This window comes from Ovis canadensis, chromosome 12 (assembly GCF_042477335.2).
Source record: "Ovis canadensis isolate MfBH-ARS-UI-01 breed Bighorn chromosome 12, ARS-UI_OviCan_v2, whole genome shotgun sequence".
Classification (NCBI taxonomy): domain Eukaryota; kingdom Metazoa; phylum Chordata; class Mammalia; order Artiodactyla; family Bovidae; genus Ovis; species Ovis canadensis.
In genome coordinates this window covers 84,488,073-84,514,981 of record NC_091256.1, presented here as the reverse complement: position 1 = coordinate 84,514,981, position 26,909 = coordinate 84,488,073, and the positions used below count along the sequence as shown (strand labels likewise).

At 42.2% G+C, this 26,909-nt stretch overlaps 2 protein-coding genes across 3 annotated transcripts in view; one reads left to right on the top strand and one right to left on the bottom strand.

Moving 5' to 3' along the window:
* The window catches only part of LAMB3 (laminin subunit beta 3), a 190,462-nt gene that overhangs the window by 96,301 nt on the left and 67,252 nt on the right, over positions 1–26,909 (bottom strand). The gene's annotated exons all lie outside the window — the stretch shown is intronic.
* Positions 12,544–26,909, top strand: part of HSD11B1 (hydroxysteroid 11-beta dehydrogenase 1) — a 38,795-nt gene continuing 24,429 nt past the window's right edge. Inside the window, exons 1-4 of one of the 2 annotated variants that reach the window (XM_069544260.1) lie at positions 12,544–13,493; positions 14,247–14,377; positions 15,082–15,193; positions 15,323–15,508. In XM_069544260.1, the coding sequence (XP_069400361.1) occupies positions 13,406–13,493; positions 14,247–14,377; positions 15,082–15,193; positions 15,323–15,508 (517 nt within the window). In that variant the 5' untranslated portion in view covers positions 12,544–13,405. The remainder of the gene's footprint in view (positions 13,494–14,246; positions 14,378–15,081; positions 15,194–15,322; positions 15,509–26,909) is intronic. The other variant, XM_069544261.1, reaches the window with a different exon arrangement.

Genomic DNA, 26,909 nt, shown 5'->3' with positions numbered 1-26,909 from the left:
GCATGAAGAGAGAGAGGTTGAGTAAGCAGGTGGTTATGCGACCTGAAGCTTAGGATACGAGGCAGTACAGGAGAGAGAGATTTTTAATACACATTAGCTTAAAGAAAGTGACCGGAACCACAAGAATGAGGGGAAATGCCCAGAGAAAATAGAGAAGGACAGAATGAGGAGAGAACCAAGACTAACCTCAAAATTCAAGGGATCCAGACCTCTACAGGGCGGCTCCCGGGAGAGGAAGCAGTTAGAGAGGAAGGAAGAAAGCCCAGAGGCTATACATGGACAGAATCCCAGGGGAGAAGAGGCTTGGGAGCAGGTGCAAATCTCCGGAGCTGCAAGCCGCCCGGGGACACAGCCAGACCCAGCACCCCAGCACCGGGAGAGGGAAGTGTTGATGGAGAGAGTGAGGCTGGATTGCTGAGCCCGAGGTGGGCATGTGAACCAGAACGCTCAGCCTAAGGCTGGGAGGGGTACAAAAGGCCAGTGAACAGGAAGCGGTCTAGGATGCAACGAGGGTGCAGACGCTTCGTGTAAATGCCAGAACCACCGATTCCAGCGGTTCAGGCGGCTGGCCTTCAGGGGTGTGGTTCCTGCCGGCTTCTCCCCATGTAACCGTACTCCTTACAACTCAGTGATCCCGCGTAAATGCCAGAACCACCGATTCCAGCGGTTCAGGTGGATGGCCTTCAGGGGTGTGGTTCCTGCCGGCTTCTCCCCATGTAACCATACGCCTTACAACTCAGTGATCCCTCCGCGTGGAACTGTTTGCAGTTTCCCAAACACTCCCTTCTCTTCCGCACCTCCTTCTCTTTTCTCACACAGCTCCCTCTGCATCCCATTTCATTGATTACCATGTCTGTCTCCTTCTTAAGGCTTGGAAAGCATTTTGCTTTTTCATAGGTCACAGGACCTGATCTGTTCAGTTCAGTTCAGTTCAGTCGCTCAGCTGTGTCCGACTCTTTGCGACCCCATGAATCGCAGCATGCCAGGCCTCCCTGTCCATCACCAACTCCCAGAGGTCACTCAGACTCACGTCCATCGAGTCAGTGATGCCATCCAGACATCTCATCCTCTGTCGTCCACTTCTCCTCCTGCCCCCAATCCCTCCCAGCATCAGAGTCTTTTCCAATGAGTCAACTCTTCGCGTGAAGTGGCCAAAGTACTGGAGTTTCAGCTTTAGCATCATCCCTTCCAAAGAAATCCGGAACGCCCTAAATAAATATTAGTAGATTAAATCAGTCAGCCGCCATGTGGCATGTACCCTTCTCCTTTGCTAGTGGCCCCGTTGGGGGCTGTCTGCGGCTGGGTGGCTGGGTCCGCCTGTGATGAAGGTACATTTGGTGTTCTCACCTCTGCTCTCAGTAGCTGCTACGATCAAGGATACTTTGTCCATAACGTGAGGTACAATCTCCCAATGTCCCCAAGGTTCTGGCCACTTCTAAGACTGCCAGGAAAAAGCACGGAACACCCAGTTAAATCTGACTCTCAGATAAACCATGAATAATGTTTTAGCATAAATATAATCCATGGAATAGTTGAGATTATACAGATCCTAAAATAGGATGTGTTGCCTATCTGCAATTCAAATTTGACTGGCTGGCCTGACTTTCTATTTGCTAAATGTGGCAACCCTACTTCTCCCCAGAGGGAGGTGGCCTCCCTCTAACACTGCAGTCACTGGCACCCTAAGCAACCCGCCTAGCAGGGGCTCCTATGCCCACCTGACGTGCTTCCTGAAAACCAGGCTGAACAACCAAGAGGAAACACTGAGGGGCTGAAGCTGTGCAGCGGCTTTGCCGGTCAGTCCCCTCCGCTGTGTGGGCCTCTCTCACGGTGCCTGATTGCTACCAAGTCTCCCCAGACTTTCTGGGGAGTGATTTTTACAGTTACGTGTGAGGCTCCTGAGAGCTCCAGTGTAAGTTCGCATGCCACGGGCCAGCGGAAAACGCGCAGAAGTGCAAGGCTTGGTCAGAATTGTCTCTGCCCGCCCCACTGAGGGGAGGGGATCAAGCCAGACTCCGGGCCTTCTTTCCCAAGAGGCTCTCAGCTCTCCTAGGCAAACAGACACCAGCTAGTCTGCCTCACCAGTCCCCTGCCACCCAACTACGCATGACCAGCAGGGTCAAGGCGGCACGTGCAGGGCAGGTTATCCCATCTCTAGTTCATTTTCCTGCATCTGAGCTTCCATTAGTTGGATAATATGAGTAAATCTGTCTGTTAGGAATAGTGTCCTGCAGAAGGGCTGAGAAATAGAACTTTCCCTCTTGTTAGGCAGACTGGAGAGGGAAAAGAAGGGGGTTGGGGGTAGGGAGGGCAGGAAGTCCACGTTATCAGACAAAATGATGTAAAATGATAGTTGTGTCGACAAAAAATAATAATAATAATAATCAGCTAGCCTAAGAAAGAAAAGGAAAATTTTATTTGAGCCAAATTTGAGGATTATAAACTGGAAATAGCATCTCGGAAAGCTCTGAGAATTGTTCCACCTGTTAGAATTCAAGGTACAGTTATGTAAGTTTTCTGAGAGAGAGGCATTATATTGATACCCAATGAATGATGCACTATTGACAGTTTACATAAGCCAGATCTAAGCACCATGAAGAAATGTTATCTTTAAGGAATTGTCCGACTGACGCTGGGAGACTATGGCTCTTTGCAGCTGAGCAGGTATGTCTGTCGATGGGGGCGTTTTGGTCGATGTGCAATGCAGATATACGATGAAAGGGGAGGCCAAAGGATGGAGAAGATTTTTTTTGTTTAAATTTTCCTCATCTTGCCATGAAAGATGAATTTTATTTCCCAGCTGTCTCCCTGGCTAGGAGCAGATTTTGGTAGCCATGGTGCAGACTTGCTGTGCTGTTGCTTCAGTCGTGTCCGACTCTTGTGACCCCATGGACTAGAGCCTGCCAGGCTCCTCTGTCCGTGGGATTTCTCAGGCAAGCATACTGGAGTGGGGTTGCCCTTTCCTGACGGCACAGACCTAGCAGTTCTTAACGGAAAAAAAAAAATCAGACCTGAGGAACCAGATCGGGGTGGGGAGCAGGGTGGGAGGACCGAGGAGGGAAGGGGAGACGTTTATGCACCCTACAACATTATGCTAAGATCCCTTCCTGTCTTAACCTGTTATTTTCCCAGGGAAGGCAGAACCTCCAAACATAGGGTTCACCCACCTTTTACTCCAAGGTCTGCCCACTCATGGTTCCACTGGCAGGATGAGTTTTCAGAGGGAAGAGACTGCTTCCTTAACAAAGCTATCAAACAGTTCCAAAGAGCACTCCAGCCGCAGCTGCCTCAGAAATGACAGGTGCTCCATTTGTGATCTTCATGTTATACCAAGTGCTCAGGAATTGCCCTGTGGCTGCTCCTGGCCTCTTTTCCCCTCCGTGTTTTTCTTGACCTCATTCATTTAGATGGGGGTAATCAAGTCAGAGAGAATTCCTGGCTGGGCTCAGCCATGCACCTTCAGCTGAAAGTGACTCATTCTATGTGGGGTTTTGACCATGCGCGGGTCATGCCGAGGGCATTTCACTGAAAGCCTGCTCTGAAATGTAGGTGGTCAATGCCTTACAAAGGAGGAGCAGCATGAAGGAATGAACAGTTCAGGTTCGTTGCTATGGCAGTGAAAGAAACTTTACTTGATTTGTGAAAATCTAATCCAAACAAGTGCTAGGTGAAACATTAATATTTCCTTTTGTCTTTTTTATTATTAATATTTGTTAGTTTTCAAATTGTTGAGCACCACAGAAGAGGATTAGGGGGCAGGGGGTTGATCAGTTCTGGACAAAATGCTAAATCTCAGTGACTTCCCTAGATTAAATCAGGCTCCAGAAAGATAGCAATGCTCTCTTTGCTGCAGTGCCTTGCAAACACTAAAACAGCAAAATTTCACTGAATGCCTATTTTGGAGCAAAGTTAGAAGGAGATGAAGAGAGACAAAGATGAAAAAGACATAATCCATGGCCTCCAGGAGTTAACAAGCTAATGAGAGGACCAGCCGTGTAACTATAAACACACAGTGGATCCAAGTAATGGGATCCAAGGGTGATCCCCTGGGTCCCTGAGACCCTCTTGGAAGTTTGAAAGGTCAAAACTGTTTTCATAATCATATTAAAACATTATTCACCCTCTTTCCTTCTCCTTCTCTGTTGAGTTTCCCTAGCCTACGAGATGTATGATAATACAAAGCTTAACACATGGATGCTTCTGTATTCTTGAGTTGAAACAAGAAATTCTCAGTTTCAATTTCTAATACATCTATATCAATAGGTAAAACCACATATGTAAAAATTCTTTGAGAGCCTTGATGATTTTTAAGATTGTTAAGAGGATCCTTAGAAGATAGAGTCAAGATGACGAAATAGAAGGAAGCAGAGTCCTCTTAGTAGGTGCCTCCTCACAACTGGGGCACCTACTAGGCACTGGCCAGGGAGCTGGGACACCTAAGGGGATGGGAGGAACCCCTATGTGAACTAGTGGGATGTGAGGGGTTGGGAGGAAAAGAAATAGAAGTGGACAGGACCGGGCCCTCTGAGGAGTGGCGGAGGGAGGTGAGAGGTTCCCATAATTGGAGTGGCCCACTGACGGCAAGGGCATCAGCGGGGGCAGGGAAAGGACCTTCACATGGTGGGAGGATCAGACGGAAACTTGGCCAGCATTTCCCCTGCCTCCTTGGGCCCCAAGGAGCTCACTGGGGTCCCAGCCTGAACTGCTGCTCTCCAAGGCCCCCTCCAGTAGTGCTGAGCCTAAACCCCACCCCTGCCACCCCAAGACCTTTCCTAGCAGCACTGGTCCTAAACCTAGCCCCCACCCTACCTAAGACCCACCCCCACCTAAGACTCACTCCCCCAACCCCCATAGCCAAGGCCTTTTCCTTTGGGGTATTTTTGTTTTTAATTTTTATAGTTGTTGTGGTGGTGGTAGTTCACCTTATTGTTGTTTCATTTATATTTTTATTTTTCTCTAAAGGATGTATTTTTTAATTTTTCCAATTTTATTTTTTATTCTGTTATTGTGGATGTGTTGTTTGTTTTTTCTGCAATGCTGAGAAGCTTGCAGAATCTTGGTTCCCAGGCCAGTGACCAGGCCTGATCTCCTATGGTGGGAGTGCCAAGTCCAAACTGTTAGACTAACAGGGAACCTCAGACCCCAGGGAATATTAATCAGCATGAATTATCCCGGAAGTATTCATCTCGGCACCAAGACCTGGCTCAGTCCAACTGAGTGCAAACTCCAGCGCTGGATGCCTCAAACCAAACAACCAGTACGACAGGAGCACCCTGTCCCACCCATCAAAGAAATGAGATGACAAAAATCTATGTTACAGACAAAGAAGCAAGGTAAAAACCTAGAAGACCAAGTAAATGAAGAGGAAATAGGCAACATACCTGAAAAAGAATTTAGAGTAATGATAGTAAAGATGATTCAAAATCTCAGAATGGAGGCACTGACCAAGAAAATACAAGAAATATTTAACAAGGACCTAGAAGATCTAAAGAACAAACAATGATGAATAACGCAGTAACTGAAATTTAAAAATACACTAAAAGTAATCAATAGCAAAGTAACTGAAGCAGAAGAACAGATAAGTGAGCTGGATGTGAGAGGATAGAAAGATACTCCATGCAAAAAGAAATCAAAAGAAAACTGGAGTAGCAATACTCATATCAAATAAAATAGACTTCAAAATAAAGATTGCTACAAGAGGTATGGAAAGACACTACATAATGATCAAGGTGTTCATCATTGACTTTTTAAATAAATGCACAATTTGAGAGTTGTGAGTCAAGTTTTCTCTGGGGCAAAATGAGGACAATAACCCAGGAGAGAGCACCTCAGATAGCTCTGAGAAACTGCTCCAAAAAATTAGGGGGAAAGGTGAGTTTATATGTGATTTTGAGGAAGGGGGAGTACATGCAATCTCATGAAGGTCACTGCTAGTCACAAGAAGCAGATATCACCATGAAGGATTTCAGAGCTTTTCTAGATAATGAGGAGATACAAGAATTGGAGTACCTGTTTCTGCTCCCCAACCTGAACTCTTTTCAGGAGGTGTTGAAAATCAGGTGTTCAGCTGAAGCAGCTTGTATAGAGGTAGATGGCAAGTGCCAACTTGTAGTTGACACATCCAAGAAGAAATTAACAATTATAAATATTTAAGCACTCACATAGGAGCACCTCAATACATAAGTGAATATTAACAGCTATAAAAGGGGAAATCAACACTAACACAGTGATAGTGTATTAAAAGTGCACTTTAACACCGCACTTGCACTAACGGACAGATCATCCAGACAGAAATAAATACGGAAACCCAAGCTTTAAAGGACACAGTAGACCAGCCAGATTTAATTGATAAAGACATTTCACCTGAAAGCAGAAGAATACACTTTCTTCAGAAGTACACACAGAAAATTTTCCAGGATAGATCACATCCTGGGTCACAAATCAAACCTTGGAAAACTTTTTTAAATTGAAATAACAAGCATCTTTTCCAGCCACAATGCTATTAGATTAGAAAGCAATCACGGGGTGGGGGAAACTGTAAAAAAACACAAACACATGGAAGCTAAACAGTGCACTGATGAATAATCAAGAGATCATTGAAGAAATCAAAAGGGATTTTTTAAAAATACACAGAAATAAATGACAACAAAAGTACAATGATCCAAAACCTATGAGACACAGAAAAAGCGGTTATAGCAGGTACGTATAATAGCAATTCAATTACACCTCAAGAAACAAAGAAAACTCTCACATACACAATCTAACCTTACACATAAAGCAACTAGAAAAAGAAGAAAAGCCAAAATCCAAAGTCAGTAGAAGAAATCATAAAGATCAGAGAGGGAATAAATGAGATAGAAATAAATAAAACAATAGCAAAGATCAATAAAACTAAAAAAGTTGGTTCTCTTAAGAAGAGAAACAAAATTGATAAGCCTTAACCAGAATCATCAACAAAAAAAGAGAGAGAACTCAAATCAATAAAATTATAAATGAAAAAGGAGAAATTACAACTGACACTGGAGAAATACAAAAGATCATAGGAGACTACAATAAGCAACTATATGATAATAAAATGGACAATCTGGAAAAAATAGACAAATTCTTGGAAAGCTACAACTTTCAAAGACTGAACCAGGAAGAATTAGAAAATATAAACAGATGAATCACAAGTGATGAAATTAAAACAGTTGCTGGGGGCCAGCATGAGGAACTCCGCCCATGGCAAAGGTCATGAGGAAGGAGGCTTGGCATATGCAAAGGCATGATCAAGCCTCAGGTAACCCCCTGTTCCCGAGCATCTACCCCCAAAATCAGAGTCTGTTTTATGCTCTCACCTACACCTCTGACTTTACGGGGGGCTCTCCCCCATCACCATTTCTCTCGGAGAAGGAGTTAACATGCAGCTCCAAGCCAATAAAAATTCCTGGGAGTGACAAGAGTGTTTCAGCTTATGGACTCCTCTGAAGGTTATCTAGCCCACCTGTATAGGTTCGTCCGGCTACATGTGATTGTTTACAGCCTCCCAACCTGAGAGGCATGAGATGTTTTAGACTTACTAAAGGCAAATTCTTTTGGGAAATTGTCAGTATAGTGGGTTGGTTAGAAATTATATTGGTGAAGGGTTTTTTCATTTGTTGTGCCAATAATTGCTGCTAATTCCCCGCCCTGGGTGGGACAAGTGTGTCTCAGGTCAAACCTCTCAGCTGACAGACTAGCTTCTGTGACAGGATTATCCATACTCCTGCCACTATGCACATGATTGTTTACTACCTCTCAACCATAAATAGCACAGAGAGTTTTGGAATATTTTGAAAGTCTTAATTAGCATAGGGCTTTTCTCATTGTTGAGTCAATGATTGCCGCCAGGCCTCCATATCCTTAGGCATCTGGGAATATATTAATCAATGTATTTGGAATATGGAAAAGGAAATACAGTAGTTTTTAAGGTTAGCAATACTAGACTTTTTGAGTTAATGAATTTTCTCTTTTGTAATAGATCACTGTACTTTGTTAAAAATCACTGTGTCCTTGCTATGTAAAAATGTAACTTTATCACTGTCTCAAGACTAGATAAATCTTAAGGAGAGCATTAGTGAAGATTTTCATTTGTTGGGCTGATGTTTGCTGCTAAATCTCCATATTCCCTGTCCTTATAATGAATACAATTAACATATAGGAGAAATAAGTATTAACCTTTAAGCATATAGGAGAAATAAGTATTAACCTTTAAGATTAATCATGTTAACCTTGGGTTAAATAAATTCCTTTCTTGATTGTAACTCACTACACCCTCACCCTATAGGAATGCAAATTTATTTGGAGGGTGGTGCCTGGTTTAAGAAAAAACACCCTTGGAAGAAATAAGTTTTTTGGTTATCAGAAAGAATGGATTATAAAATGTCAGCAGGTCTCATGGCCAGAAGATTATGTAAAATCCCTAAGACCTTTTTATGTGAAGTACCTGATTTTGATAAAGGTCAGGACTGCTGACCCCTGCGTGACTCTGTATTCATCCCTATGTGTAACAAAAGGTATATAAGCAAACCCAAAAATAAAGAAATCAGATCAGTTTCCAGAAAGACTGATTTCCCCCATGTCGTTTCTTTCTTGCTCCCTGTTTTTCTGGCTGAATTCCCATCTGGAGCATGGATGCTATTCCATGTAAACCAAGTTATTCAGCATCTTTTTCTCCACTAATTTTCCTACTATACTATCCATTTCTAATTTCTCTATATATCTGTAATTAAATATGTATTTTTCCAAGGACGCCGACTCCATCCCCACCTTCGAATCACCCTGGATCCACTGGGACTGGACCCCAGCAAACAGTAATTTAAAAATCTTCCAACAAACAAAAGTCCAGGACCAGATGGCTTCCCAGGTGAATTCTATCAAAACATTTAGAGAACAGTAACACCTATCCTTTTCAAACTCTTCCAAAAAATTACAGAGGGAGGAACACTCCCAAACTGGTTCTACAAGGCCACTATCACTATGATACTAAAACCAGACAAAGATATCACACACACAAAAAAGTATAGATCAATATCACTGATGAATATAGATGTAAAATTCCCCAACAAAATATTAGCAATCCTAATCCAATAATACATTAGAAGAATCATACATCATGATCAAGTGGGATTTATCCCATGGATGCAAGGATTTTTCAATATATGCAGATCAATCAATGTGATACACCATATTAACAAATTGAAGAATAAAGACCATATGATCATCTCAATAGATGCAGAAAAAGCTTTTGACAAAATTCAGCACCCATTTATAATTTAAAAGAAACAAAAAGCTCTCCAGAAAGTAGGCACAGAGAGAAACTACTTCAACATAATAAAGATCATACATGACAAACCCACAGCAAACATAATTCTCAATGGTGAGAAACTGAAAGCATTTTCTCTAAGATCAGGAACAAGACAACAAAGGCCACTCTCACCACTATTTTTCAACAAAGTTTTAGAAGTCCTAGCCATGGTGATCAGAGAAGAAAAAGAATAAAAGAAATCCAAATTGGAAAAGAAGTAAAACTATCACTGTTTGCAGATGATATGATTCTATACATAAAAATCTTAAAGATGCCACCAGAAAACAACTAAAGTTAGTTAAAGAATTTAGTAAAGTTGCAGGATACAAAATTAATGCACAGAAATATCTTGCATTCTTATACACTAAAACAATGAAAATCAGAAAGAGAAATTAAGGAAACAATACCATTTACCATCTCAACAAAAAGAATAAAATACCTAGGAATTACCCTACTTAAGGAGGCAAAAGACCTGTACTCATAAAACTATAAAACACTGATGAAAGAAATCAAAGATGACACAAACTGATGGGGAGATATACCAAGTTCTTGGATGGGAAGAATCAGTATTGTCAAAATGACAATACTACCCAAAGCAATCTACAGACTCAATGCAATCTTTATCAAATTACCAATGGCATTTTTCACAGAATCACAACAAAAATTTTTACAATTTATATGGAAATACAAAAGATCCCAAATTGCCCAAGCAACCTTGAGAAATAAAAACGGAGTTGGAGGCATCAGGATACCCAAATTCAGACTATACTACAAAGCTACAGTCATCAAGACAGTATGGTATTGGCACAAAAACAGAAATATAGATCAATGAGACAGGATAGAAATCCAAGAGATTAAACCCACACACCTCTGGTCACCTAATCTAGGACAAAGGAAGCAAGAATATACAGCGGAGAAAAGACACTCTCTTCAATAAGTGGTGCTGGGAAAAGTGGACAGCTAAATGTAAAAGAATGAAATTAGAACTCTCCTTAACACCATACACAAAAATAAAATGGATTAAAGACCCAAATATAAAGCTGGACACTATAAAACTCTTGGAGGAAACATGGGCAGAACACTCTTTGACATAAACCACAGCAAGATCTTTTTTGATCCACCTCCTAGAATAATAAAAATAAAAACAAAAATAAACAAATGGGACCTAATTAAATTGAAAAGCTTTTGCACAGCAAACGAAACCATAAACAAGATGAAAAGAGAACCCTCAGAATGGGAGAAAATATTTGCAAATGAATCAACAGATAAAGGATTAATCTCCAAAATATACAAACAACTCAAGCAGTTCGATATCAAAAAAAAAAATCCAATCAACAAATGGGGGGATGATCTAAATAGATATTTCTCCAAAGAAGACATACAGATGGCCAAGAGGCACATGAAAAGATGCTCAATGTCACTAATTATTAGAGAAATACAAACCAAAACTACAATGAGGCACCACCACACACCAGTCAGAATGGCCACTATCAAAAGATGTACAAACAATAAATGCTGGAGAGGGTGTGGAGAAAAGAAACCCTCTTATACTATTTGTAGGAATGTAAACTGATATTGCCACTATGGAGAATGGAATGGAGGTTCCTTAAAAAACTAAAAATACAACTACCATATGACCCAGCAATACCATTACTGGGCATATACCCTGAGAAAATCATAATTCAAAAAGACACATATACCCCAATGTTCATAGAAGCACTATTTACAATAGCCAGGACATGGAAATAATGTAAGTGTCCATCCACAGAGGAATGGATAAAGCGGATGTGGTACAAACACACTGTGGAATATTACTCTATCATAAAAAGGAACAAAACTGGGTTACTTGTAGAGGTGTGGATGGACATAGAATCTGTCATACAGAGTGAAGCAAGTCAGAGAAAGAAAAACAAACGAATATTAATCCATGTATGTGGAATCTAGAAAAAAAGTACAGATGAACCTCGTTCCAGGGCAGGAACAGAGATGCAAGCACTGAGAATGTACATGTGCACGCAGAGGGAGAAGGGGAGGGTGAGAGGTACTGGGAGATTAGGCTTGGCATAGATACACTACCATATGTAAGAGAGATAGCTAGCAGGAACCTGCGGTATTGCTCAGGGAGCTCAGCTCAGTGCTCTGGGATGACCTAGAGCGGTGCAGCGGAGGTGGTGGGAGGGAGGTCCAAGAGGGAGAGGACATATGTATACATCTAGTCGATTCACTTCATTGTACGGTGTAAACTAACACAATATTTAAAGCAACTGTACTCCAATTAAAAAAAAAAAAAGATCCTTAGACCAAAACTTTTAAAAACTGCTAAGATTTAAAATCATCAACCATTATGTAGCATCCTCATTCTCATCAATGCATTTTACTGATGAGAAATTACTTCATCAGGGACTTCCCTGGCAGTCCAGAGGTTAAGATTCCACACTTCATTGGTTCCATCCTGGTCAGGGAACTAAGATTCCACATGCCATGGGCTGTGACCAAGAAAAGAAATGTGTATATGTATATGTATATATATATATATATTAATACATATATGTGTAAATATATAATATATACATATATGTGTGTGTATCTTATAGTTCTGACACTATGTAATATAATTTTGCAGTTGAATTTTTAAAATATTTTTTCTCTTTTGTTCTCCATGAACTATCTGACCCTCAACTGTTCTTAGATCTGAACTGTTTCCTGGAAAGCAGGTGTGGGCCTTTGTTGACAAATTATTTCATCTCCTCTGGGTCTTAAATTATTTTTCCTTGCTCTGAAGTGAAAATTCAGTGAGTGTTTCCAGATACTATACTTGGGAGTCATAATTCAGTTTCTCTTAATCTTATGTGAATCCTTCACCCTCAACCTACATTCCTCCTCCAAAGCACTGATACCCTTACTGCCATATTAAATTGGTTTCCTTGGCTCCATTGGCAACTTGCAAAATTCTGGATTTTCTCTGTGATAGGGTAGTGGGTATGGTTTCAATGGCGGGTTTTAAATTGAAAAACTTAACAATTACAATAGCCTAAATTCTTTGAGGATTGATCCTTGTGACAGACATACCAACATGGCTATTTCGATATTTCTGTGATAAATTCTAAATTACTAGGGATTTCTCCCCCTAGTCCTTTAATTGTTAACTGGATCAATTTTTAACAGATCAATTTTTAACTGGATGTGGGCTTCTCAGACTAGCTTTGCTTCAACGATGCTCATTCTTTTTTCTTCTACATCAGGTTCCCCTCTTCCTATTATCCTCTCCACATTTTTTTGGTTCTCTATGGTGTTTAAAAGACCTACTTTAATAGCTTTCATTTCCTTGACACTCATCATTTCTTCTTTATTTGCTGTTAAAGTAATAAGTGCACATTCCGTTGCACTTGCCTGAGAGTCTTGACGGGTCATGAGTTTCCCGCCATCTGGGTTCTAGCTGGCTTGCATTCTCCTTTGATGTTGTAATATTGTTCATTGAACTTGAATGTGAGGTTTATAAGGCTTGTTTGCTTTTTTTTTCCCCCTCCAAGATGTGCACCTTTTTTTTTCTTAAGCCTATTTTTCTGTTTTGTGCTGTTATTTTTAATTGCTTCCGACTGGGAGGTGGGGCTGAGAGTGAGATTGGCTTGACTCTGGCTCTCTTCGCTATTAGTCACACTTCCCTCAGAAGCCCCACACACGCTTTCTCTCTAGCTTTTGATAGATCACTTTTGAAAGGCCGTTGATTCCTGGCGTAAATGGCGTTCCGAGGAAGATGGGCTCGGGGTAGGGATGCTCAGGAATCCAGTTCTGTACAGTCATGAGCCTGGCCATCTGGAAGTCTCTTCTTGCTCAATGAAATGGAGTAAACATTGTCCATTATGAAATCTACCACGCAGGCTGCCAGGGACGAATGGGATCCCACCCAAAGCCAATCGCGGCTCTGACAGGGAAATTGGCTAGCACTGCCTGAGACTACTCCAGCCTCCCCCGTCCCTGATGTCACAATTCAGAGGCTGCTGCCTGCCTAGGAGGTTGTAGAAAGCTCTGTAGGTTCTCTCTGTGTGTCCCACAGGGCTCCTCGCGCCAGATCCCTGTCTGATGGCTTTTATGAAAAAATACCTCCTCCCCATTCTGGGGATCTTCTTGGCCTACTACTACTATTCTGCGAATGAGGAATTCAGACCAGGTAAGAACCAATGCGTTTAATTTTGGAGGAAAAGATTTTAAAACCCAGGGATGGCTGGAGGAATCGATTTTAACACCCAGGGATGGCTGGAATGTTTCTGAGGATCAGAAGGAGTTCTTGATCCCCAGAGTTGCTGGACAAGACGGGACCCTGAGGTAAGACTGTGCTTCTGTTTATGGGGTGTGAGGAGGTTAAAAGATTGCTAAATAATCCATGTTTTATTTGGCACATTAAATTGAAAGCAATTTCAGATCTCCTGCAAAAAAAAAAAGAAAAAGAAAATGAGGGTAATTCCAAAATTCACAACTTCACCAGATAATTGAGCTCTGTGAAGGGGTGGATAAGTGGGAAATAAGAAGGAATTCTAGAGTTGATGACTAAATAGAAGTGAGAGAAAATCCCTGGAATCTCTATGAGCACATGTGTTTTGATGACTTTTTGAATTTTATTTCAGTTGAGCAATCTGATGAGTCCAGAAACGTCTGGAACTCCAGTGTTGTAGCTAAACTCTCTGTCCATAGGGGTTTTCAAAAAGGGCAGCAGGGAGACTTGCTTTTGAACCACCAAAGCAAATTCCCATTTCAGAAAATGTTTACGAAAGACGGGTCTGTCCCTTCACTGATTTATGCAGCTTGGGATGAGTTGATATGGGCTCATAACCTTCAGACACTGAGATAAAGCTCTCCACCTCTAGAGTGGGAGGAGGAATGTTGCTGCCATGTGTGGTCCTCACTTCCTTTTGGGGTTTCCCAGAGATGCTTCGAGGAAAGAGAGTGATTGTCACGGGGGCCAGCAAGGGAATTGGAAGAGAAATGGCCTATCACCTGGCAAGGATGGGAGCTCACGTGGTAGTGACAGCGAGGTCAGAAGAAAGTCTAAAGAAGGTGAGGGTCCTGTGCCCACAGCCGTATGTACCTCATGTGCCCAGATGTATTCCTTTATATGCTTGCATATACATGCCAACGCATAGAACTGGCACACTCAGACACAGATACACACACAGAGGATTCAAACACCTGCAGGAATACCAAAGTATGCTTGTAAGTGTTCCTTCTCATGCATACATATCTAGACACAAAGTTCTTGGGCTCTGTATGCTCACAGACACGCCCATTCACACACATTGACACATGGAGTTACAGACATATAGCCATGTACTCAGATACCAACATTCCAGTACCTACTCAAGAATTCACATTCTGGTCACCATGCAGACGCATGCCCTCTTATATACTCAGATTCACAAACCTAAGGATACACAAATATGCACAAACCTAAGGCTACCCACATGGAAACTAGCACCCATATCAATCATGTGTTCAGAACCATCTGTTCACAGAGACTCATGAGCACAAACCGTGGACTTAAACTCCAGCACCGCGATTTATCCATCTGTAACCCAACCTTGTTCCAGACAGTATTTCAAACAGAGGACAAATGCTGCGTCCGTTGCCTTTAATGACACACATGTACACACACTTTTCAGGGCTGTGAGCAACCTCTCATTTAAGCCCCCATTATGCCAGAGACTGCCCGCCCCAAAGGTCTGCAGCCAAGACCGACGCCAGTTGCCACTATGCCCCTGCAGGTGGTATCCCGCTGCCTGGAGCTGGGGGCGGCCTCAGCGCACTACGTGGCAGGCACCATGGAGAACATGACCTTCGCAGAACAATTTGTTGCCAAAGCTGGAGAGCTCGTGGGTGAGACAGCGTCTCCTCTCTCCTCTTCTGGACTTTGTCCTAGGGGTCACCAGGGAGCTTTTGAGACAGGGGCAGGGGGGCGGGTAATCAACCTCAGATGGTTTCTCTCACCACAGCTGTCTCTTGCAGGGGGACTTGACATGCTCATTCTCAACCACATCAACTATACACCTTTGAGGGTGTTTAGCAATGACATCCATCTCTTGCGCAGAAGCCTAGAGGTCAACCTCCTGAGTTACGTGGTCCTGAGCACGGCCGCCTTGCCCATGCTGAAGCAGACCAACGGGAGCATTGTGGTCGTCTCCTCCGTAGCTGGTGAGTGTGCCAGGGGCTGGTGCGCAGGGCAGGAGCGGCGCGAGTGCCAGGGATGGTGGCGTTGAGGGCTCTGCCGTGAACATGCATTTTGCCCATTTGCATGCCGAGAAGGAACACAACAGAAACCAGAAGTTGAAATGCTTAAGCTGATACTAAACAAAAGCTGATTAACAGCTCGCCCATATGTGTGGACCGGCAGATATGTGAATAAGAGCCTTGGGTAAGGAAACTCACTGAGGAGAGTGCATGCTGAGGAACAGAGACAGTGTTTGGAGCAAGGGAGACGAGAGAGATGAGGACTTGTTCAGAGTGGGTAGACTACCGAGTTCCTGGAAGTAACAGAGAGAGAGCAGCAGTTCAGAGGGCTTCCCTGCACTCGCCACGTGGTTTGTGATCAACAAGCTGGAGTCCAAAGGGTCATCGAAAGGCTGCCGCCTGTCCTGAGTCTCAGAGAGAGACTTGGTCATCATAAAGATTTTGCTTCTTCCATGACCCAGAGCTATAGGTTGGTGAAGTTAGTTGGTGCAAAGGGAGAACTGAGAGGTGAAATATTTTAACAACACACAGTTGACTGGTAAGTGGGTTAAGCCAAGGCAAACTGAACAATGAAAACAAATAAGCCATATTATAACAGACCTGCCCATATCGGGGGTGTTCTCCAAAATCTGAACTTGCTGCATCAAAAGTTCTTTTTAATCCACGAACAGGGTAGAGAACAAGTGTGTCCAGAGACATATTCAGAAAGAGAACGCTGCAAAATCAAGAGAGGCCCCCTGTGCTTTTGATGGTGACAGCATTTGAAGGGATCACCAGGGAAAAGCCAGAGTTTCCAACTTTGGGGTTCCCTAGGCCCATTTCATTAGGGGTCCAGTAGAGAATTGCCACACATATTTGCTGATTAGTCAGTGAGAGGGACGTGGCTGGAAGACGCAAACACCAGGATCAAAATTAGCCATCTGCATGTGGCTCCTAGCAATGTGAAAACAAATCACCTAGAAGCTTCGTAATTTCTTGAGTAGTTCACAAACATGCGATATTATTGTGACTCAGAACACCATCTATATTGTAAACAGTCCCACTTCCTGGACAGATGGGAAAGGCCTGCATAGTGATAGGATAAAAGGGCAGTGTGTCTGTGCTACCCGCCAAACAGAGTGATTGATATGCATCCCTGTGCTTCCTGGACAACACAGACTCCCCCACCCCTCCCCAGACACAGCCTCTCTCTGCGCTGAAAGGAAGGGAGAGCATCTGGATGCATACTGAGTGAGAGGGTGCTGGGCACATCCCCAACCCCTCCTCGGGCATCGGCCAAAACCCACGGGTCGGTCATGGTGTAGGTGGCTTTTATGATCTCGGTTGATTGATACAGCCACTCTGAGCATAGGGTATGCTTTATCTGGTGAGTTTAACTCTGTGTAAGATGCACGCGGCCGAAATAGTCTCGGAAGGAACAGAATTAGCACAGCAGACTGGGGACATGATGAAATTCTGATAACCTCTGTTTCTGCATATCTTCTCCGATGACTAAATGTCACCTCGTCACCTCTGTGGACTCTGGGAAGCAGAAACCTAGCTGGACTGCTGTCCTTCGTGTCTGTTGTTTGTATAGCCAAGAATCCAGCCTGTTTGTTTTGAAGAATGTCTGAATCTGCAAAGTGCAAGCACTTTCCTTTCGCACCCTAATTGAAGAACTTCTCTGCTCTAGACTATATTCTTTTTTTTTTTTAATGGAAGTTTTGTTGATTTACATAGGCTATGTTCTTTCAGAGAGTCAGCAAATGTGTTCTTAATCCTTCCTCCTTAAAATCTGAATCCCACAAACAGGGCGATGCAAAACCTCAGATTAAACCTAAGGTCAGCCAAAGAGCATTGGGATGGCTTTTTAATCATTCTTTCCAGGGACTGCATTAAGTGGTTTATTGAATTGCAGTAATCAGCAATTGTTTTTCTCTCCAGTGCATTTTCATGTATTGCATTACATAGAAATCCTACACTTTTGATATGTTCTCTAAAATGCTGGCTACTTCTTTAGCATCATCAGAGACAGTACTGTCGCCTCTGGGAAGGTCTTTACTGTCCACATCTATCTACCACTCAACACCATTTCTGGCACCTACTGCTCAAGTTTCTATGTATGTGTAACATCTAGTTACATTGCCTAGTCTTTCACTTTTCACCACGTGCTAGTTTGAGTATATGTCAAACAAGTGTCATAAAAACCCAAATTTACAATGGCTTAAACATATCTAAATTTATTTTTCTATCATGGAACGGCCTGGGGAAGAATTTAGAGCTGCAAGAGAAGCTCTATCCGTGGAATCATCTGGGAACTTTCTATCCCAAAACCAGCATCCCTGGGCATTATTATCCTCACCTATGTGTCCAAAATGGCTCATTATCATGTCAGAATTCTAGCTAGAGAAAATGAAGAAAGAAGAACACTTTCAAGGAAGAAGAACTTGAATGTCACACACTTCTGCTATAGCTAATTGCAGTTATGGTCTTTATTCAGGATGGACTTGTGTCCAGCTGAAAATCAGGGGTTCTATTTCTATAAGACACTGATGTCGGCAAACAACAGTCTCCCCTACATCACCCATCCATGTAAGACTAGAGGTGGTGTTCCCTCTAGGACACCCCACACGTGTACCTCACACCATACACACACATTCTGGGACCCAATCTCTATCACATCCAAGATCCATCATGAAGTCAAAAAGATCAGGCAGTGAAGCAGGGAACAGTGGGGTAGGATAAAGAACGAAAGAAAATACCTGGATGGTATTTGTGAAACAAACTGAGACAGGGAGATTAATACTCCAATATGACTGGGGGGGAAAAAATCACTGAATTAGGCAGAGAACATTTGAAAACATCTGGAGAAAGCTTATCAGCCATGAGTCAAAAAGGTTATCTTAGGTTCAATTTTAGAAAAGTAAAAGTCGTTCCATTTCTGAGTCCCCTGATTCTGTGAACCCCATAACTAAGGCACTTACACACATGACAGCTGGAATCCAGCATCTGAGACTGCTTCTCTGCCCTTCCTTTATGCCCCATCAAGGGAATCATGGACAAACCACTGCCCGCCCCCCCACCCTGGCTTTCCCCTGAGGATCCATTTACCATCACCTCCTGTAAAGACTTTTCAGTCTTCACCAGATTCCTTTCAACGTTTCCTCTTTATTCTTACCTACTTCATGCTAAGCTACCTTTAGAAATCTTATTTCCTCTCTCTTTTTTGGCTTCATTGGTGATACAAATATTAGCAATAATTAGAGTACAAATGTTAACTGCATTGGACCAGTATAAGGGTAGGGATCGTGATTCTTCTATAGCAAGAAAAATCTAAGGCCTATTCTGAAATGAAACTAGACAAAATAAAACACGGGGCTTCTTCAGATATTCAAAATGAAAAACACATCAAAGGGAGTAAAAGAACCTTGTCAATAATCTCTGAGTGCTCAGATCTCTCTTTGGAAGTTCCATAAAATATCTCCAGTTACCTATTCATTATTCTCCAAGTAAATCTTTTTAAAAGATCAGCTTCCCGTATATTTTCTAAGTATTATTCAAGGGTGTTCCTTTCCCTGTTTACTCATTCCCAGTCTTGTTTCCCACTATTTTTTATACATATGTGTAGTATTTCGATCACATTATAGCTGACTAGCCAGAGGCAAATAGCCTGTAAGACAGTGCTTTCCTGGGAAAACTCAAACCAGTGCATGAAGTCATTTGTTGGACTTTAACCCATTTGTCAGTTGTGGACTGGCTGTGTGTTCTAAACCTATTTAAAGAATTCTACATTAAAAGAAGAAAAAGAAACAGGTTTCTCAATTGATCAGCTAACAGGATTTGGATTACGCGAAATTCCGCTTTGCATAAAGACAAGAATGTACAGCTGTTAATCTTAGAGCCTTCAGCTGTGACATCCATTTGTTCCTGAAACATAGGCTCATTTTTAATGTACGGATATGACTTGAGGGGAAGCGAGGAGGGTGGCAACCAAGATCTAGGATGCAAAGGAGCCTAGCAAATACAGTAAAATGAGGTAATTTATCCCTCGCCCAATTGCCTTACTTTTTCTAAGAAAGATGAATCTTTACCCTTAAATCTGATTACCGCAGAAATAATTTTCAGGGCGCACAATTGCCAAGGTGAGTGGATGTATTTCTACGTAGAGATGTAGGTATTTACGTGATGAGGGGAATGCTGCAGGTCTGAACAGTGTTGAGGGGCGTGGGGAGAAACACCAGGGAGGCGCGCGCGCGTGTGTGTGTGTGTGTGTGTGTGTGTGTGTGTGTGTGTGTAGGTTTGTCCTCTACAGGGCCTGGGAGACGACCTAAAGGAGTTCAGAGGAAGAACCAACCACCTGCACGTAAAAACTGCAGGAGCCATTACTGCCTAAATCCAAGAGACTGTGCTCAGACAGCATCCGGAGGACTCAAACAGCTTGGCACACTGGAACTGGAGCTCAGTGTCGCATCTGCTGCCCGAGAGCGGCAAGGGGAGACTTTAAAGTGGGGGAGAAGACTTACTGCTGTGACCGCGACAACTTAGTGTAGGTTGGAAACAATGCTATTAGTGCAGGTTGAAAACATAATGCTATTTATGTGACCATTACTCCTTGGTTACTCCCTTGAAAGGGGTGGGTTGGAAAAAGTTAAGTAGTCATGGCTCCTTAACCCTGCTAGACCATTATTTTCATTCAAGTACTGTTCCTGACGAAAATAGCAGAGTTCTACCATCATCCATGCCTTTATGTCCATTCACCAAAGAGTTTGGAAAGGCTTATAACAAATACACTTTATTTGGAAATACCCGAGTAAAAAATGAGGTTTTAAGAGAAGAATATAAAAATGCCAAAATTAGACTTAACATAGATGCTGTGCTTAAGTTTCTAAATTGACTCTTGGGTTTCTTGACAAAAAAAGGAATAAAACAGAATCGATGATAGACAAGATTATATTCAAAAGAAGGAAACAATCATAGGGAGCAAATTCTGAAATAAACCTCTCATAAAAGATTACAAATTAAAGGCACAAAATAATGGAACTAATGATGGCCCTAATACTTTTTAAAAATGTTTCTGTGATTATAAAAGCTACACATACACACACACAGAGTATGAAAATTGGAAAAAATGAAAAGAAGCACAAAGCTGAGAATAAAACTCCTCCATATTTTGAAGAATTTACTTCTAGATACATATAAATACAGAACAATTATTCTTATGGAACCAAACTCAGGTAGGAGATCAAACCAGTCAATCCAAAAGGAAATCAACCCTGAATATTCATTGGAAGGACTGATGCTGAAGCTGAAGCTCCAATACTTTGGCCACCTGATTCAAAGAGCTGACTCATTGGAAAAGACCCTGATGTTGGGAGAGACTGAAGGCAGGAGAAGAAGGGGATGACAGAGGACAAGATGGTTGGATGGCAACACCAATTCAATGGACATGAATCTGAGCAAGTTCCAGGAGACGGTGAAGGAAGGGAAGCCTGGCGTGCTGCAGTCCATGGGCTCGCAAAGAGTCAGACATGAGCAAGCGACTGAACAACAGCAACAACAAACTCAAGTCTCTCCCTGTTTCGCAGCAAAGCCCATCTGCGGACACCAGGGTATGGTGAAGGAATGTACAGCGTTTATTGCAGGGCACCAAGCAAAAAGAACCTGCAGCCCATGCTCAAAAGACTCAGACTCTTCATTGACTTTAGACAAGGGTTTTTTAAGACAGTGTTGCGGACACTGTCATAGGATTAGCTTGAGGACCTTCTTCTGACTGGTTGATGGTGAGGTAACAGGGTGATGTTTCTGGGATCTCAATCATCACCCTTCTAGTTTCAACAGTCTGGGTCTATGTGCTTGTGATCAGCATGTAGTCATCATCCTCTACCTGAGTGGGGGAGGGGGCTGGGGGGGGGCATAGTTTCTGCAGAACAAATCAAAGACAAGCATCAGATTATAACTTATATCCCTTTAGGAGGATATAGGAGTCCTGTGACTCTTGTCCTAATCATTAGCTACTTGAGTTTGTTCTTTGAAACTTGGAGAAGGCCTAAGAGACAAAAGCCTTTTTTTCTACAGATAAGAAATAGAGGACATGGAAGGCCCCTACAGAACCCAGGACTGCCCCACAGGGCCCTACTTGGTTTCAGTCTCCCCTTTCCTTTGATACTCCTCAATCCTGAGGGAAACTACGGTGGGACAAGAAAGGGAATGAAGTTTTGAATAGAAAGGTTAATCATAAGCTCAGCAGGGGAACTCTGTTTTAGGAGGACTTGGATGTAGTTACTCTCAATGAATTTTTAAAACCCTAAAACAAGAATCTTGCGCATAAATCTATGACTTGGTTGAGTATTTCCTTGATAAATTTTTAGTACTAGATTTACTGGGTGAAATGATGGAACTGTTCTAGGGCTATTGGTATATATTTCCAAATTGCTTTATACAAAAGTGAAAAATAAAAGACCTGACTTTTTAAATACACAAAAATGAAAACCCATTTAAATGAATATGAACATCACGTTCCATTCCCACCTTGAATACATATATGAGTGTTCATCTCACACCTGCTTTGGAGAGTTAACCAAGTTTTCAGCAACTGACAGTTCTGTAAGTAAAGGAACAAGGCATTCAGTGGTTACAATTTGAATTTCTTTGTTTACTTATGGAATGAAATGTGAGGTCCCTGTCCCCTTGAGAGCAGTAGCATTCTATTTTTGGTTATACTTATTTCCTTATTTCCTACAACAGCACCTGGCCTGTGGTAGATATTTCATAAAAGTCAGGTAATTAATGACTGAATTTCATGTTCATGTGTTTATAGGTCATCTATATTTTCTATTCTGTGAGCTGGTTTTCCATGTCATTGCCTGTTAAGATATTAACAAAACTTTTCTAACAGTAAATACAGTGAATCAATGTTGCATGCAGCTTCATGCTGCCAAGTCTGAAGTGAAAGGTGAATTTGACCTGGTGACATTAGATAGCTTTAGATGGTTGAGCTTGACCCAGGGAGGTTTCTTCTTGAAAAAAGCTTTGATTTTAAACAGAAGAAATCTACTCAAAGCTACTTCAAAATGAGGAATGGCTGAGGAGAGAGAGATTAACGCTACACCTGAGAAATGTACGCTACACCTGAGAAATGTACGCTACAGGTAAACTTGCATAAATGCTTCCCAAGTGTGTCGATTCAGTTATCAAAGAATATGAATGGTGGGCCCACGCTGAGCCAGGCATAGCTGCGGATGCTGGGGCTGTAGCCATGAGCAAGAGAGGAAGGCAAGGCACCTACGACCGGAAGCCCACATCCCGGTGCAAGCAATCCTCACTGCATTCTTCATCCAAAAGAAACCTGAATACCCACCACTAGGGCCAGGTTCCTAAATGGAAGTGAAATACCATGTAAATTTTTATGAGTATTGACTATAAGAATCATATGTTCACAAAACAGTATATATAGTGTGAGTTGACCTGTGCTTAAAGAAAGGGGTTTTCACCTTCCACTTTATTCACTTTGGAGCTGCTTATTGTACAAGCTGGGTATGAATTTTGTTAGAATCATTTTTTTTTAAGAAAAGTAAGGGAGAGGATTCTGTACAACACGCAATAGCGAAATGTTTCACCTCTGAGGACGGCGAACTTTAGGAGGACAGAGATTGTGCTCCGTCTCACAAGTAAACAAATAAATTCAAATGACTGAAACTACTGAAACACCGAATCCCATGAAGAAGTGGAGGTGTCTTTCTTGTTTAGCTGGGTTTTTGTTTGCCTACAACGCTCTCAACTGTTGCAGACTATATTTAACTCTACAAAGTGGGTATGAGATGGGCACTGTTACTGGTTTTCACTGGTTGATCTTTCAAAGTCTTGTCCTTCAGTTTTCATTGTACCTAAAGCAATTTGGCAATGTGTATTCTATATGTAGAATATGAACACTCTGTAGTCAGTGTGTGGCCTTGAATTTTCTCATCATTTTGTTAATGAGCTCGGGTTCGGCTAGCTTGCTGCTCAAAAGCCAATAATTTTGGCTCAAAAGAGGCAAGTGTCAGTAGAAAGGGAAGTTACTTCCATCAGAAAAGCCAGCAGTCTTGGGAGAAAGTGGACCCATGTCCTGAGACCAACTCCAGAGATTGTGCTCAGCCTTGACAGTTTTTGAAGGGAAAAGGAGGGAAAGAATCTGAGTGAATCATCAAGGCAGTAGGCTGAGTTCTGCATCCTTCTCCATTGTATGCAGACTGGCTGACTCTCTCTCTTCAGAGGTTATCTTGCCCCTGTAATCTGCCCGCAGGATAGCTGAGGGGACTACTGGGGGTACAAAGCTAGTTACTCTTCAAATACATAATTCTTCATTCTTCTTTTAACCTAGGGGAAAAAATCAACAAGTATGCATTCAGGATAGCATAACTCAGAAGCTAGTTTAAATTGCCTAGTGACCTCATTCCTATAGTTAGGTTCTTTTGAGGCTAGAGGGGAACAGAAATGGGCAAACAGGAAAGGAGCAAAAGAGCTATTTCAATTCCTCACTGTCAAACATCATTCCATTTCTACGGGTTTAGGAGCAAAGGTCTGTCTTCTCTAATTTCTTTATGCTGACAAAGGACTGCATATTTTCTGAGCTCAAGATGCCATCATGGGTCTGTAGCGTCTCTTTGTTAACAATTTTAAATGTCTGCTTACATGAATACGGGTAGAGCAAGCTATAATTATTTTGATGCCCAGAAAGATATAGATCATTATGAGTAATAATGTAATTCTCTTGAGACCAGTTCTTAGAATTGTATTAGTCAGATTCAGTGCTGCTCACGATGGAACAGCTTATGTCATGTCCCCTTGTGGCTGTTACAGCGTCTGAAACGCAGCTCAGGGATGTGCATCAGACACCGAGACTATTAGGACTCTACTCTCCTAATCATTAACTGCTCGAGCCTGCTCTTCCGTAACTCTGGGAGTCCTGGGAGACTTCAACTTTTCTAAAAACAAGAGGTGGGGAACATAGAGAGGATTTTGTATCTGGGGTAGGGGGAGCCTGCAGGGTTCTGGTGGGTCCCAAATTCACCTAACAAATACAATGCTAAGGCTCTATCAAGGAATAATCATCAATCCAATCATAGATATATAAACAAAAACATTTTTTGTAGAATTTTTTTCAACCTGTCTATATACCTATAAGCAAAACTACCAACACCTACCTAAAAACAGCCAATGGGCATGTGCCTGAAGTCAGATTCCAATTAACATATGACTGAGCTGAGTGTATTATATGGGTTTTATATCATTTAACATTTTCCCATGATCTTGTTCAGGAACTTCCATGTAATAAGTGCATACCATAAATCCTTTATTTCTAGCATTAGAAAACTAGTCTTTTCCAGCACTCACTAAATAATTAAATGTTATGAATGATATTTAAAGAATATTATTTTGAAGAGGCGCCAAATCACTGGCCCTCATTGGGCACACATCTGTCTCAGTCCTCCCCTGGGGAGACAGCTGGCCTTGAGGGAACTGCGGCTAGGCTCTCCCAGAGCCAGCACGGTTAGGCCATACCCGCTTCCCTCAGTGCACCTGCTCCTCCTCCCGCTCTCCCGGTTAAGCTCTGCTTCACTTGGGACAGACTCAGTCTGGCCATCACAGTCCTTTCTCAGCCCTCAGTGTACCCTTGACTTCAGCCCCATTGCCTATTCTCTTGGTCTCTCCATATTCCAACTCTAAACTCCCTCCAAAGAAGAGGTATCTAACTGGTTCAGCTGAATTTTATAAGTCAAGCCCCCAGATCACTTATGATGACCAGCCTAGAGAAGTACAGTCATTGACTCAGGTCAAATCAGTGAGGCCACGCTGAGGGCAGACAGAGCTAGACTAGCAGCAAGGTAGGCAATGCCATAGGCATGTCTGAGCTCCCTGAACAGCCTTTGGGTGTGCGTGCAGTGTGGGTGCTCAGTAGTGTCCAACTCTTTGCAACCCCATAAACTGTAGCCCATCAGGCTCCTCTGTCCATGGAATTTTCCAGGCATGGAGCAGGTTGCCATTTCCTACTTCAAAGGATCTTCCCAACCCAGGAATCAAATTCACATCTCTTGTGTCTCCTGCATTGGCAGGCAGATTCTTTATAACTGCGGCTTAGGAAGTTAGCCTTTGCATGATTTTCCTTAAATACTGGTTCTGTCGAGAAGCAGTGGTTGCCTAACTTGAGATACTGAGACTGAGATAAGGAGGGTGTCCACACAGGGGCAGCAGTGGTGGTCTGGTGTAAAGTTTCAGAGCTCAAGTGGGCAGCAGAGGGTGTCCATACGGCACCTGGCACAGGGCTTCAGAACTGAGAGAGGCAGAGAAGGTATGTGCAAGGGGGCTGCAATGGGGCAGCCCAACGTAGACTGCAGAGGGCGTCCTTGTGTCCTGGCATGGAGTGTCAGAGCCCATGTATACTGGAAAGGACATCCATGTAAAGGGCACAGAAGCAACTGCAGATTAACCACCTTAATCAAATAAGTGGTATATGTTGAGGATAACAAAAGCTAGGTTCTCATTTCTGGAGTTATAAATATGAAAAGGAAGAAAATTAGAATGAATCATGTGATGTTCAATTGGAACTGGAGGTGTTGGTATGAATCGATAACTTTTAATCTACATAGATAGATGTAGAAATATAGATACATGTGTCTATATGCGTGTGCATTTATTCTCTAGCTCTGTCATCTGAGAGGTCTTGGGAGCACACTTAGCAGCCAGATCTTAGTTTCTTAATATCATTCTGTACTAAAAGAAACCAAGACTTCTCGGAGAAATGGTGTTGTGCCTATAAAGAAAAAACTCCTCAAAGAATAATGACATGTTATTAGAACATAGAAACTTTTCAAGGGCTCCCATGAAACAAATCTAGGACCATCTAGGACCATCGGGACTTTCAAATAAATAGTAATGATAAAAACAGATTATAAGCTATTACAGACAATAAGAATTCATAATGATATAAACAAACACAGGAGTAAATAAGCAGGGAGAGAATAAGGTTTTCCCATACAATAAAAAACCAAGTGATAAATACAGAAGGAATAATGAAATTAGGCAACCGTTTGGCAACCATCACAGTAGTCATTTATCCAAGAAGTATCAATCAATGCTAAACCTAGTGGGTAAAATTTAATAAGAAATACAGTATTTATGTAGTCTCAAAATACTACCCTATTCAACAAAAACAACGACAACAAAAAAACAGCCTGATTCAAAAATTGGCAAGGACGTTAATAGACACTTCCCTGGAGACTACATACAAATAGCCAAGAGTTACATAATAACTGCTCAACATCACTAATTACCAGAGAAATGCAAATTGAAACCATAAGATGTCACCTCACAACTGTTAGGATGGCCGAAATCAAAAACAGAAACAAAA